The 12,404-nt window shown below is 41.5% G+C and overlaps 1 protein-coding gene across 1 annotated transcript in view; it reads left to right on the forward strand.

The window, feature by feature from the left end:
• The window catches only part of PELI2 (pellino E3 ubiquitin protein ligase family member 2), a 183,069-nt gene that overhangs the window by 165,783 nt on the left and 4,882 nt on the right, over positions 1–12,404 (forward strand). Inside the window, exon 5 of the mRNA XM_026000634.2 lies at positions 5,694–5,882. Within this exon, the coding sequence (XP_025856419.1) occupies positions 5,694–5,882 (189 nt within the window). The remainder of the gene's footprint in view (positions 1–5,693; positions 5,883–12,404) is intronic.

The following is a 12,404-nucleotide window of genomic DNA, read 5'->3' on the forward strand; positions in this document are numbered from 1 at the left end:
CGCTTAAAGTATTTATAGTAGATTTAAGAGGGGTTATTTCAGTAGGAAAAATAAATGGTCAAATCTACATAGAGTTCAAAAGAAAAAGTGATATTCATTCATTCAAAAAATTTTCATTGGGTTTTTTCTGGATTCCACGTCTGGTGTTATGGATGCACTATCACAGAGAACAGAACAGACTAAAAATCTCTAGCTTCATAAGGTTTCCATGTAAATGAAATCCAGAAGTTTTAGTGAATATCCAGTTTTAATATAGTTTTTTTTTTTTTTTAACCAGGATGTTTTTTCAGGGAAAAAAAATACAAAATGGCCTTAAAAAAATACCCTAAACAATAATAAAAATGTATCCTTTCATGTGAACAAGGGGCCCCATGGAAGACAGCTCCAGGGTTGGGTAATTCAGTGGTTCTGCGACATCTAGGAAAGCAGATTCCTTCTGTCTTGCCCCCTACCTCCCTGGGCAGATCAGCTTCCTCAGGCTGCCCTAGGGATGAGAGATGGCTCTTGCACTTCCATGCATCTACTGTCACGTGATGACTTCCAGCTGAAGAGGCAGCAGCAGCAGCACTATTTCTTCCTTATCTCTCTTTATTGTTTTTTAATTTACTTTTTGTAATTGAATAAATTTGACACATAACATTGTATAAGTGTAAGGTATACAGTCATGTTACCTTGATATGTGTTGTAAAATGATTGCTGGTATAGCATTATTTGCCACATTGTGCAATTATAGTACAATAACATGGTCTATACTCGTAATATGGTGCATTAGTTCTCTATGGCTGCTTCACTGCTCATTACAAGCTTGTACCCTTAAACACCATCAATCTTATCACTATACCCCTATGCCCCCACCCACCCACCCCATCCCCAGTAACTATCATTTTATTTTTCTCTGTTTTTCATAGGCTTAACTTTTTTAGGTTCCACATACAAGTAACATCATATAATACATATTTTCTCTGACTTAACTTGCTTAGCATAATGTGCTCAATCAAGGTCCATCCATATTGTTGCAAATGGAAGGCCATCCTCCTTTCTCATGGGTAACTCGTATGTACAGTGTCTTTTTTATCCATTCATTCATTGATGGGCATTGGGGTGGCTTTCATGTCTCGCCTTGGGAATAATACAGTAAACATGGGAGTGTATATATCTCATTGAAACCCTGTTTTCAGTTCCTTTGAGTATGTGCCCTAAAGTGGAAATGCTGGATCATATGGTAATTATTTTTTATTTTTTGGCTATTTTGAGTGTTCTGTGGTTGTACACAAAGTTTAGGATTATGTCTTCTATTTCTGTGAAGAATTCTTTTTAATGTTTCGATGGAGATTGTGTTGACTCTATAGGTGGATTTGGGTAGTATGGCCATTTTAACAGTAGTCTTCTGATTCATAAGCATGGGTTATCTTTCCATTTGTCTGTGTCTTCAATGTATTGCAAAGTTTTGTCCTTTTCATTGTATGGATCTTACACTTCGTTGGTGAAATTTATTCCTAAGTATTTTACTATTTTTGATGCTGTAGTGAATGGGATAGTTTTCTTTATATGTTTTTCAGATGCTTCATCATTAGTGTAAAGGAATGCAACTTATTTCTCTGTTGGATTTTTGTCCTGCCACTTTACTGAAACCTTTAATTTCAACAGCTTTTTGACTAACTCTTCAGGATTCTCAATATATAAGATCATATCATTAGCAAATAGTGACAGTTTTACTTCTTTCTTTCAGGTTTGTATGTCATTTACTTCTTTATCTTGCTAATTGCTCTCACTAGGACTTCTAGCACTATTTTAAATAGGAATGGTGAGAGTGGGCATCCTTGTCCTGTTTCTGATCTTAAAGGAAACATCTGCAGTTTTTATTCACTGAGTATGACATTAGCTGTGTGTTCCACATATTTGTAGATCTTCTCACTTTCCTTTCATTGTTACTTTCTAGTTTCATACCATTGTGATCAGGGAAGATAATTGATATGATTTTAGTCTTCTTAAACTTGCTAAAATTTGTTTTGTGGCCTATCATATCTCTCCTGGAGAATGTTCCAATGCACTTGAGAAAATGTGTTCTGCTACCATTGGATAGAATGCTCTGTATATGTCTGTTGAGTCCATTGCTCAAAAGTGTGGTTCAATTCCAGTGTTTCCTTGTTGATTGTCTGAAACATCTATCCATTGATGACAGTGGGGTATTGAAGTCCTTTACAATTATTATACTGTAGTCCATTTCTCTTTTAGATCTGTTATTATTTGCTTAATATAATTTGATACTTGGATATTGGGTACATATATATTTACAATCATTATATTTCTTGATGTATTGACCCCATTATGATTATGCAATGACTTTGTCCCTTGTTACCCTTTTTAGCTTGAAATCTGTTTGTCTGATATAAATATGGCTATACCGATCCTCTTTTGGATTCTCTTTGCTTGGAATATCATCTTCCATCCTTTCATATTGAGCCCTATGTTGTCTTTAAAGCTGAGATGAATCTCCTGTAGGGCAGCATATAGTTATCTTTTGTTGTTGTTTTTTAAATCCTTCCAGACACTCTATGCCTTTTGGTAAGTTCAGTGCATTTACATTTAGTGTGATTATTGATATGAAGGACTTATTACTGTCATTGTCTCTTTTGCCTTCTGGCTATTTTGTCTCTCCATTATTTCTTTTTCCTTCCATTTCTATCTACATTTGTACATTGGTGGTTTCCCATGGTGCTTCTTGCTCAATTTCCCCTCCTTTTAATGTTTTGTCTCTGCTCTAGATTTTTGCTTTGTGGTTATCATGAACTTTATATAGAACAACTCATAGATAAAGTAGTCCTTCTTCTGCTGATAATAGTTAATCTTCATTTGCCTATGAAAAATCCATCCTTTAAGTTTTTTCCTTTTATATTTTTGATGTCACAAATTATCTCTTTTTATGCTGTGATTTTGTTACCATATTGTAGTAGCTGTAGTTATTTTTTACATCTGCTATAGGTATTTTTAATGTCTTTGCCTTTAACTTTTCTACTCTAATTGAGAATTTATTTTTTTTATAATTGAGAGTTTAATGTACTATTATAAAGAGTTACAGCTTCTAATTCTATCGCTTTTATCAGAGTTTTATGTACTTCTGTCTTTTAATTTTAGCTTGAAGATCTCCTTTCAACACTTCTTATAAGGCAGGTCTGGGGTGGTGAACTCCCTCAGCTCCTGTGTGTCTGGGAAAGCCTTTAATTCTCCATATCTGAAGCATAACTTTGCTGGGTAGAATATTCTTGGCTGGCTGTTTTTATCTGAGAAATTGAATAGCCTGATGGGGATTCCTTTGTAGGTTACTGTCTTCCCCCTCCCCCAGCTGCCTTTAAAATTTTAACATTGACTCTTAATAATTTTTTTAAAAGATTTACTTATTCACAAGAGACACAGAGAGAGGCAAAGACATAGGCAGAGGGAGAATCAGGCTCCGCAGGGGGAACCTGATGTGGGACTCAATACCAAGACCTCAGGATCAGGACCAGAACCAAAGGCAGACGCTCAACCACTGAGCCACCCAGGTGCCCTGACTCTTAATAGTTTAAATGTAATGTGTCTTAGAGAAGATCTTACATGGAGAATAATAAGGTGTTCTGTTAGCTTCATGGACTTTGTATATCCAGTTCTTTCCTCAAGCTTTAGAAGTTCTCAGGAATTATTTCTTTAAATATGCTTTCTGCCCTTTTCTCCCTCTCTTCTTCTAGAAAATCCATTATTCTTATGTTGCCTTTTCTAATGAAGTTGGCTAGCTCTTGTAGTGTGTCTTCACTTCTTAAATCTTACTTCTCTCTTCTGTTCCACATGAATCATTTCTATATTCTAGTCTTCCAGCTTGCCAATTCTCTCTCCCATCTGATCTGCTGTATTTCCAGTGCATTCTAGTGCATTCTTCATGTCATTTATTGAGTTCTTCAGACCCAGAACTTGTTTGGTTCTTTTTTAGAATTCTATTGCCTTGGGTAAAGTATTCCTTCTGCTTGTTCATTTTATTTCTGAGGTCATTGTATTGCCTTTCTGAGTTTTCTTGTATCTCATTAAATTTCTTCATAACAGCTGTTTTGAATTCTTTATCAATAGAATGTCCATGAAATATTCATGCAGTATTCCATGTCTTTGGATTCAGTTGCTGGAAAACTGTCATTTTCTTTTTGTGATACTGTATTACTGTGATTTTTTTCATGGTGTTTGATTATAAGTGCCTCTGTCCTCACATTTGAAGTAGGGAACACCCTATTTAGGCAAGTTTCTGTTTACTTGGATTCTAACAGTGCAGCAGGTTGGTAGTTAGGGGCCTTTCTTTTATATTCCAGAAGGTGGCGCTATAGCACAAATTTTTGGTTTCTCTTCTTGGGTAGAGGTAGGGGCTGACTTTTCACTGAGGTTGGGAGTGGGCTCCAAGGGAAAAGGAGTGGGGAGGTGCAGCAGATTTGGGGGAGGTGTGTACTTCGCTCTTGGGGCTTTGATGTACCCACAGTCTGGTAGGAGGATCCTCAATTTGGGGCGGGAGGTGGAGGTGGTCCCAGAAGTCCATGGACCAAAACCCTGGGGCAGACAACAGGAGACACTTCCCTGAAGTTCTCTTTGCCTACTTCCCTTCCCCCATTCACTGCAGTCTTTCCTCCAAGATGGCAATGAATCCTTCCATTTACAGAACATGCATAGAGCAGACACCACCACCCCACACTCACCTCCTTCACTCTCCACCTCCTTTGTCAGAAAAGGTCACCCACTGGCCACTGCCTTTGCCACCTCTGGCTCCCCAGCAACCCACCTCCACTGCCTCCTCTGGGATGCAGTGCACCCAATTTCAGGGGCATAGATGTATGGATTTCAGGTGATCTGGATGCTGTGCAGCTGTGCTCTTTTTTTGTTACAGATGTCTGGTTGTAAATCCAAGAGGCAAGGAAAAAAGGAATGATCCATGCCACTGGGAGACTGATGTCACTCTTTCTTTCCATTCTCTTTTTAGACCAAAGGAACCTTACCAGGAAGATTAGCAGAAGACCCAGTCATGTCTCATTGGCCAGAGCTCAGTCACTGGCAAGAGGGCTTATCCTAATCAGAATTTATCCCTGGGTCATGTGAGCAATAGCTGGCTCTGTCACCAAGAAAGAGGAATCACTGACACAGGCATCCAAGAGTGTTTGTCCTGCCATTATATCAGGCTGTCTTTACCTTCCATCCTTGAGGATATTTATGAAGAGATACTGGCCACAACTTGTTTAGTAAAAATTCCTTTTTTTCCCCCCTACCTTCTATATACTTCCCAGGTAATGATTACATATAAAGCACTAATACAAAAGAGGCAAAAGGATTGCACAAATAGAACTAAAGAACACATACTAGATTCCTGGAATCTCCCAGGGGCAAAGCAGGGGTGGGGTGGGTAAAAGAATCTGAGGAAAGGGCCCAGGCATCAGGTTCTTTTTCTCTAAAGCTCCCAAGATGAATATAATGCATATCCAATGATAAATCATTCATACATTTTAGCACTTTCATGTTATCAGAATAATTGCATATTTTATCCTTCTGATTATTAGCTTTAAATAGAAAATGAAAATTCATCACTTTCTTCTGTCTGCCCATACCGAATATTTTAAAGAGATTCTGGAATCCCTTCATTTTGAACATAATCTTAGCATGCTTTTTCTGTTCTGTGGTATGTTCTCCAGGAAAAGGCAGCAAAATGGAAAAACCCTGATGGCCACATGGATGGGCTCACTACAAATGGCGTCCTCGTGATGCATCCCCGAGGGGGCTTCACTGAGGAGTCCCAGCCTGGGATCTGGCGTGAGATCTCTGTCTGTGGAGACGTGTACACCTTGCGAGAAACAAGGTCGGCCCAGCAAAGGGGAAAGCTGGTGAGTGGTCTTCACTTTGGAAAATGCACCACACTACAAAAGCCTAGCTCAAGGATTATCATTTTTCTTCCCTAAAATCCAGAACTTTTGTGCAGGTACAGTGCTGTTATGGACCATTGGCCCAGGAAAATGAGAATTCCATAAGCCCCTGAAAATGCTAGGGAGATGGGCTTATTTCCTGCCATGGTGAAGCTTTTCCCATAGTAGAAGAAAACGATCTTCTTGCTCCTTACTACCTTAATAGCAAATCTTTTATTATATGCTTCACTACAAAATTCCACTTAAATTCATTTTAAGGACAACCTTATTTTTAGCGTAAAACTTTAGTAATTTGGAAAAATGCTGAGCCATCTAAGACTAATTAGAAAAATTATGAATTACAGAATTATTTACTAGACTTTCTGGAACTAAAAGATAATTAAGTTAGCTTTTTTTTCCTTGAATTCATAGTAAGAAATTAATATATAATTCCATATATAATTCACCAAAATCATAAAATTCTTTATTTGAAATCATTCATAGAGGGCATTGACTTGGCATGTTAATATTTTCCTATAAATATCCCTGCTTATTCCAAATGGCCTAAAGCAGTTGGCTTTTAAACTCTTTCTTTTGTGGAGAATAATTATAAGCCCTTAAACGGGAAATTTCGGGTGTCTGACCTTGCCATAGCTGTGTAGCACAGCGCCAGAAGTTTCTGAGTAAACTTTCAACTCCAGTGCTTTTAATTAATCAGTAGATAGAAACTAGAATAAGAACGAAAGAATGTTTTCTTCAGAACCCCCCTAGAAAAGCATAAGAGTAATCTAACATTTTTCAGCAAGATGATAACCAGCTATAACTGAGATGGAGAAAGAAGATGGAGGTTGGGTAGGGGGGCAGAGGGGACTCATACTAACCTGGTTTACTAGACTCAACTCAATGTTTGTAGGGAACTATTATTTTTATTTGTATTTCACACCATTACTGAGCTACAAATACAGCTTCTGCATTTTACAATAAAGCCCAATATTAGAGCATCCTGGCCAAGTAAACATGAGAAATGTTTTCTAAGAAAGACCAGAGAAAACACAATAACTTCTGTTTAAACACTTTTCAAGAGACTGTAAATAGGGAACATAATGTGAAAGCAGTGTTTCCAAATAACTTTGTTTCTGATCATTGGATAACTTTATACAAAACTGCCCTAGTTTGGCTGACTTGGTGATCTGTCATTATGATGGCAAGAGTAGAAGTCAGTATAAATGGTTGCTGGGTACAGGCGTGTTAACATTTCAGAGACCTCAGCTAATGAGATCCGAGCAGCTTTGTCAGGGAAGTGGAATCGTGCCCATTTTATGGATGAGGAAGGTACAGCATAGAGAGGTTAAATATTGTCCAGGGCCCCAGAATTCAAAGGTGGCAGCAGATAGGATTAAAACACCGTCCTCCCTGACTAAAAGTCTGGATTCTGAGCTGCCAGTGGGTATCATCTTGTGAGGAGCAGCACCTGGCCCTCACCTGGGATGGTTTACACCAGAACATTCGCTGGAATGCCCAAAGGGCTTGTCTGTCTCCAAGGGCACATTTATAGAATGAGTTTCTTGCCTCCGCTCAGTGATTGTACAGTGACCCAGCTCAGGCAGCTGTGTGTGCCAGAGAAGGGGGCAGTGCTCCTAAGAAGAACTCCAAAAATAGCATGTATTCATGGGCTGTATTAAATCTCAACTAATTTCGAAGTTAGTCCCTGTAAGAGACCCTTAGATCTGCCCAGAATTGTGCTGTACTGTTTGTTTGTGTACAACTGGCCTGGCTTACAGTAAAGGTTTCTGAGTTCCCATCAGTCTGATTTTGCACTATGGGAGACACTGAGGGGGTGAGAGGACCTAGCTTCCCTGCAACACCCCTTGTTAGCCAGGAGAAGTTTGTCAGGTGAACACCTGGGGATTCTTTGAGCTTATGTTTTCATTAATGGCTCTAGTTCTATACATGTGGCTGGTAGCATTGATGTAAATTGTCTGGAGATGAGATTAGGAAACGGTCTCTGGCAGTACTCTACATTTGCAACACACAAATGTGGAGAATAAAGTAGAAGATAGAAGGTTTTATATTAATAATATACCTTGGCATTTAATGTGAATCTACATACTGATATGTTAACAACTGCCCTGGTTTCTTATCACAGCAGTCTTTGTCCATGATCAACATAATTAATTAAATGTGGGGGAAGTGTCCTTTCAGGAGCTGAACCCCCTGAATAAATAGGTGAATAGACCTTTAATTGTATCCTATTCCTTTATCTAGTTGGTAACATTTATAATTCTGCTCTTAGGTGTGAGTGTACTAGAGACCTTTCTATTCCACTAGATCTATACTAGATCTATAGATATAATGTATCCAATTATATTTGGGGTATTTAATTAAACTATATTGGCCCTGTAAAATTTAGTGTATTCAGTTAAGTTAATTTTAGGAGCTATAAACATAACCATAGTGTTACATACTATGGTACTAGTTACATACTAGTTACATACTAGGCTCTACTAAGTGCTTCATATTAAGGCTCCCAAGCATTGCTCAAAGCTACCCAATGAGATCAGTGTTATGGCTCCCATTTACAGAAGAGAAAGCCAGGGCTTTAAAAAGTTGATACTTGCTTATAAGCAGTGGGTGAGGATTTGAATTCTCTACACTAAGCTTAGCTATCTGATCAGCAGAGGTCATTATGTTTTAACTGTCTTACTTCTACAATATCACTGTCGATTCCTCATGCTTTCTCCTCCCCCCCCCCCCCCCCCCCGCCTTTTTGGTAGAATTTTAAAAATAAAATCTGAAATCCAAACCTGTGCCTCTGCACAGTGGTATCTTTACCTTGCTACCTCCCACACACTGTAGTCTGGAGAAAAACTACATTGTGTTCACCATTGAGAGAGAGCACACAAAAATCACAGTCAAGGGGCAGCCTGGGCAGCTCAGCAGTTTAGCGCCGCCTTCACCCAGGGCCTGATCCTGGAGACCCGGGATCGAGTCAGACACCGGGCTCCCTGCATGGAGCCTGCTTCTCCCTCTGCCTGTGTCTCTGCCTCTCTCTCTCTCTCGCTCTCTCGCTCTCTCTGTGTCTCTCATGAATAAATAAATAAAATCTTTAAAAATAAATAAAAAGAAATCACAGTCAAAGAAGAGAGAAAACAGGCTGCGTTTAAGTGGCCACTGTCAGGGGTGTGGCCCAGTTCTGAAGTCAGGCCATAGACCAGGGTCCTGGTTGCCCCACATAGGAGCAGTTGGAATAGTGCTGGTCCATGTCATGAGGATGATTGCATGGATGGGACACTGTACACGGTAGCAGATCATGATTGCGTAGCTGTTCTGACCAAGCAGGGGTAGGAGCTGAGAATCCAGCAATGAACAGGATGCCTAGGGCTCTGCCCTCAAATTGTCCCATGTGGAGAAGGTCACAAATGATGCAGCAAATCAGTAGCATGTTGTATGGGATGAACACCGTCATAGGGAAAGTTCTAGAAGCTACAGGAGGAACCTATCCTCAGAGAAACACCTATCCTAGACTTGGGAGTCAAGAATACGTACAAAATAAAAAGTCATAGACTCAAAATTTATAGGATGTTGTTTACCAGAAACTGCCCTATAGGAAGGAAAGAAGGGGTTGTTCACCAGTGTGGCTACTACCGAGCCCCAGTTTCTTGCCACATCAGCATTATTCGTTCTAACATAGTTACATGCCTAGATGAGACATTCCTGAGAATTACCTGTGGGTATGCCAGCCGGAGAGAGGGGAGGAGACCAAGTGGTCGATACTCAGGGTGACAGTGGGTGGGGAGTAGCAGAGTTTTTTAAAAGGTTATTTGTCCTATGCAGTGTTAAGATTTATCATTTTGTTGGGACTTTAACTTTTTCTACTAATATTTGGTGCTTTTAAAGAAGGGGCTGAAAAAAAAAATAAAGAAGGGGCTGCTTTCTCATTGAAGGAAAACTTTCGAAGTGGCACCAAGTGAGACTTGAACGTTGAGTGGGAGTGCCAGGCCACAGCGTGGACCTGAGGTGGGGCATGCAGCGCTGTGCTGCAGAATTCTAGGCAGAGGTCGCTTACACACAGGCCAGTGGACAATCCAGCCAAGCGCGTGCAAGGACCCCATCTCAGACCAGAGCAGCCCTCTTCACTGTAAGAAAGATCTGTGGCCTGCCTCATGGTCCATGACCTTTTAAGTGTGTTAAGTTTGGGTGTGATCCTGAGCGCAGTGGAGAGCCAGCAAAGACCTTTGAACCAGAGAATGACAAAATTTCTCTTTGGCCCATACCTCTGCTGCCCCTCACAAGTTCGCCCCCTCCCACCTCCCCTAGCCTTGCAGGGATGTGGCCCAGTTCTATCCCTGGGCCTCTCTGCCCTCCTGAGACCCTGCCTGAGCAGTGTCATCCACTCCTGGGGCTTCAGCCTGATGCTGCTAAGTCCCAGACGTGCTTCTCTAAGCCAGACCTGCAGTCGTGTGGCTCCTGTGCACAACCGTGGCCCACCCTCTGCAGGACCCTTGGATTCCACACATCTGAAACTGAACCACCTGTCATTTCCCCCCAAACCTGCCATTTCTCCTATATTCCTGGTCTCTGGAAAGCTGCCTCTTATGCAGACAAAGCCAGAGACATTGATCTGTCTTCCTCAGATCGGGAGCAAGTCCTCAACATTTCTTAGCTGTCTTGGCTGTTGCCGCTGGTAGTCGCTGCCTGCAGTGTACCCACCCTCTGCCTGGAGAAAGAACTCCCACGGTCTCCCCCACCTCCAGTCTTAAACTCATCCAATCCATCCTCCACACTTCTGAAGTGACCTTTTAGAAAGGCAAATCTGTTCTTTTACAGCTGCTTAAAACTCTGCATTGATTCCCTCTGGGCACGGGAGGCCAGCCAGGATGCCAGCCTGAGGCTCCCGTCCAGCTGGTGGGTGGCCTGTGGAACTCCTGCTGCTCCCTCTGCGTGCATGCTGTTTGGCCTTTGCATCCATCCCTCTTTCTGAATTGTCTTCTCTTCCACCCCCGAGTTCCTGATAACTTTCTCAAATCCCTATTCAAGGAAAAGCCTTCTTAGAAATCATTTCTGATCTTCTACCATCAAAGTAATAGTAGCAGATATTTGCATAAGTGCCCACTGCATGCCAGACATGGTTCTGAGAACTTTATTAGCACTCCTCATCCCCTTGTCCAGTTTTACAGAAGAGGAAACAGAGGCACAGGCAGCTGAAGTAATGGCCCCAGGTTAGAGCTAGTGTGTGACAGAGCCAGGGTGCACAGCAAGGCCACAGGCTGCAGAGTCCATGCTCTTGACCCCAGTGGTGATATGGCCTCCTGTGATGATATTAGCTAACACTTTACTGACCTTCACTGGCTCCTGGCTCTGGCACGTTTGCTTCCCACTATGAAAAAAAAAAAGACGTCTCTTCAGTGTGGGTCGAGCAGCTTTATTCCCTCCAGGCCTTAAAGTACACCTGGCACATGGAGGCAGGGGTTGGATTCCCACGTGCCATGTCTTAGAGCTTCTCATCAGCTGTCTTTGTAAGCAGTTGGTGCCTAGTGTGCTATCCTTATAAAAGTGAAGGCTTTTTCTGACTGACTTATTTCGCTAAGCATAATACCCTACAGTTCCATCCACATAGATGTGAATGATAAGATTTCATCCTTTCTAATGGCTGAATAATATTCCATCTTCTCAGTCCGTTCATCTGTCGATAGACATCTTGGCTCTTTCCAGTTTGGCTGTTGTGGACATTGCTGCTGTAAACATCGGGGTGCAGATGCCTCTTTGGATCACTACATTTGTATCTTTGGGGTAAATACCTAGTAGTGCAATTGCTGGGAAGAAACCAGAGAGGAAAACCAACCATGAGAGACTCTTAATCCTAGGAAACAAACTGAGGGTTGCTGGAGGAGAGATGGGTGGGGGATGGGTCACTGGGTGATGGGCATTAAGGAGGGCAAGTGATGTGATGAGCACTGGCTGTTATTTGCAACTGATGAATCACCGAACTCTACCTCTGAAACTAAAGATGTTCTATATGTTGGCTAACTGAATTCAAATTTTTTTCAAAAATGAAAGCTAATGGGGGGATCGCTGGGGGGCTCAGCGGTTTGGCCCCTGCCTTTGGCCCAGGGCGCCATCCTGGAGTCCCGGGATTGAGTCCTGCGTCAGACTCCCTGCATGGAGCCTGCTTCTTCCTCCTCCTGTGTCTCTGCCGCTCTCTCTCTCTCTCTCTCTCTCTCTCTCTATCATAAATAAATAAATAAATCTTTAAAAAAAAAAAAAAATGAAAGCTAATGGCGAACGCTTCTGCTCCAAACCATAGGAATGCAGGACAAACAATAGAGTGCGTGAAGCTAAGGATCACCAGGCATCATTTGGTCCGCTCTGCTGCAGTAATTGTGGCAGTGTCCCCCAACGACCTGGGTCGGCTCTGGTCACAAGGAGCCTGGGCTGGTGGGACACGTCCTGTCCGTTAGGAGATCAAGGAGCAATAGTGGTACTTACAAAAGACAACTGAAAAAT

The sequence above is a fragment of the Vulpes vulpes genome, chromosome 6 (genome assembly GCF_048418805.1).
Source record: "Vulpes vulpes isolate BD-2025 chromosome 6, VulVul3, whole genome shotgun sequence".
Taxonomy (NCBI): Eukaryota; Metazoa; Chordata; class Mammalia; order Carnivora; family Canidae; genus Vulpes; species Vulpes vulpes.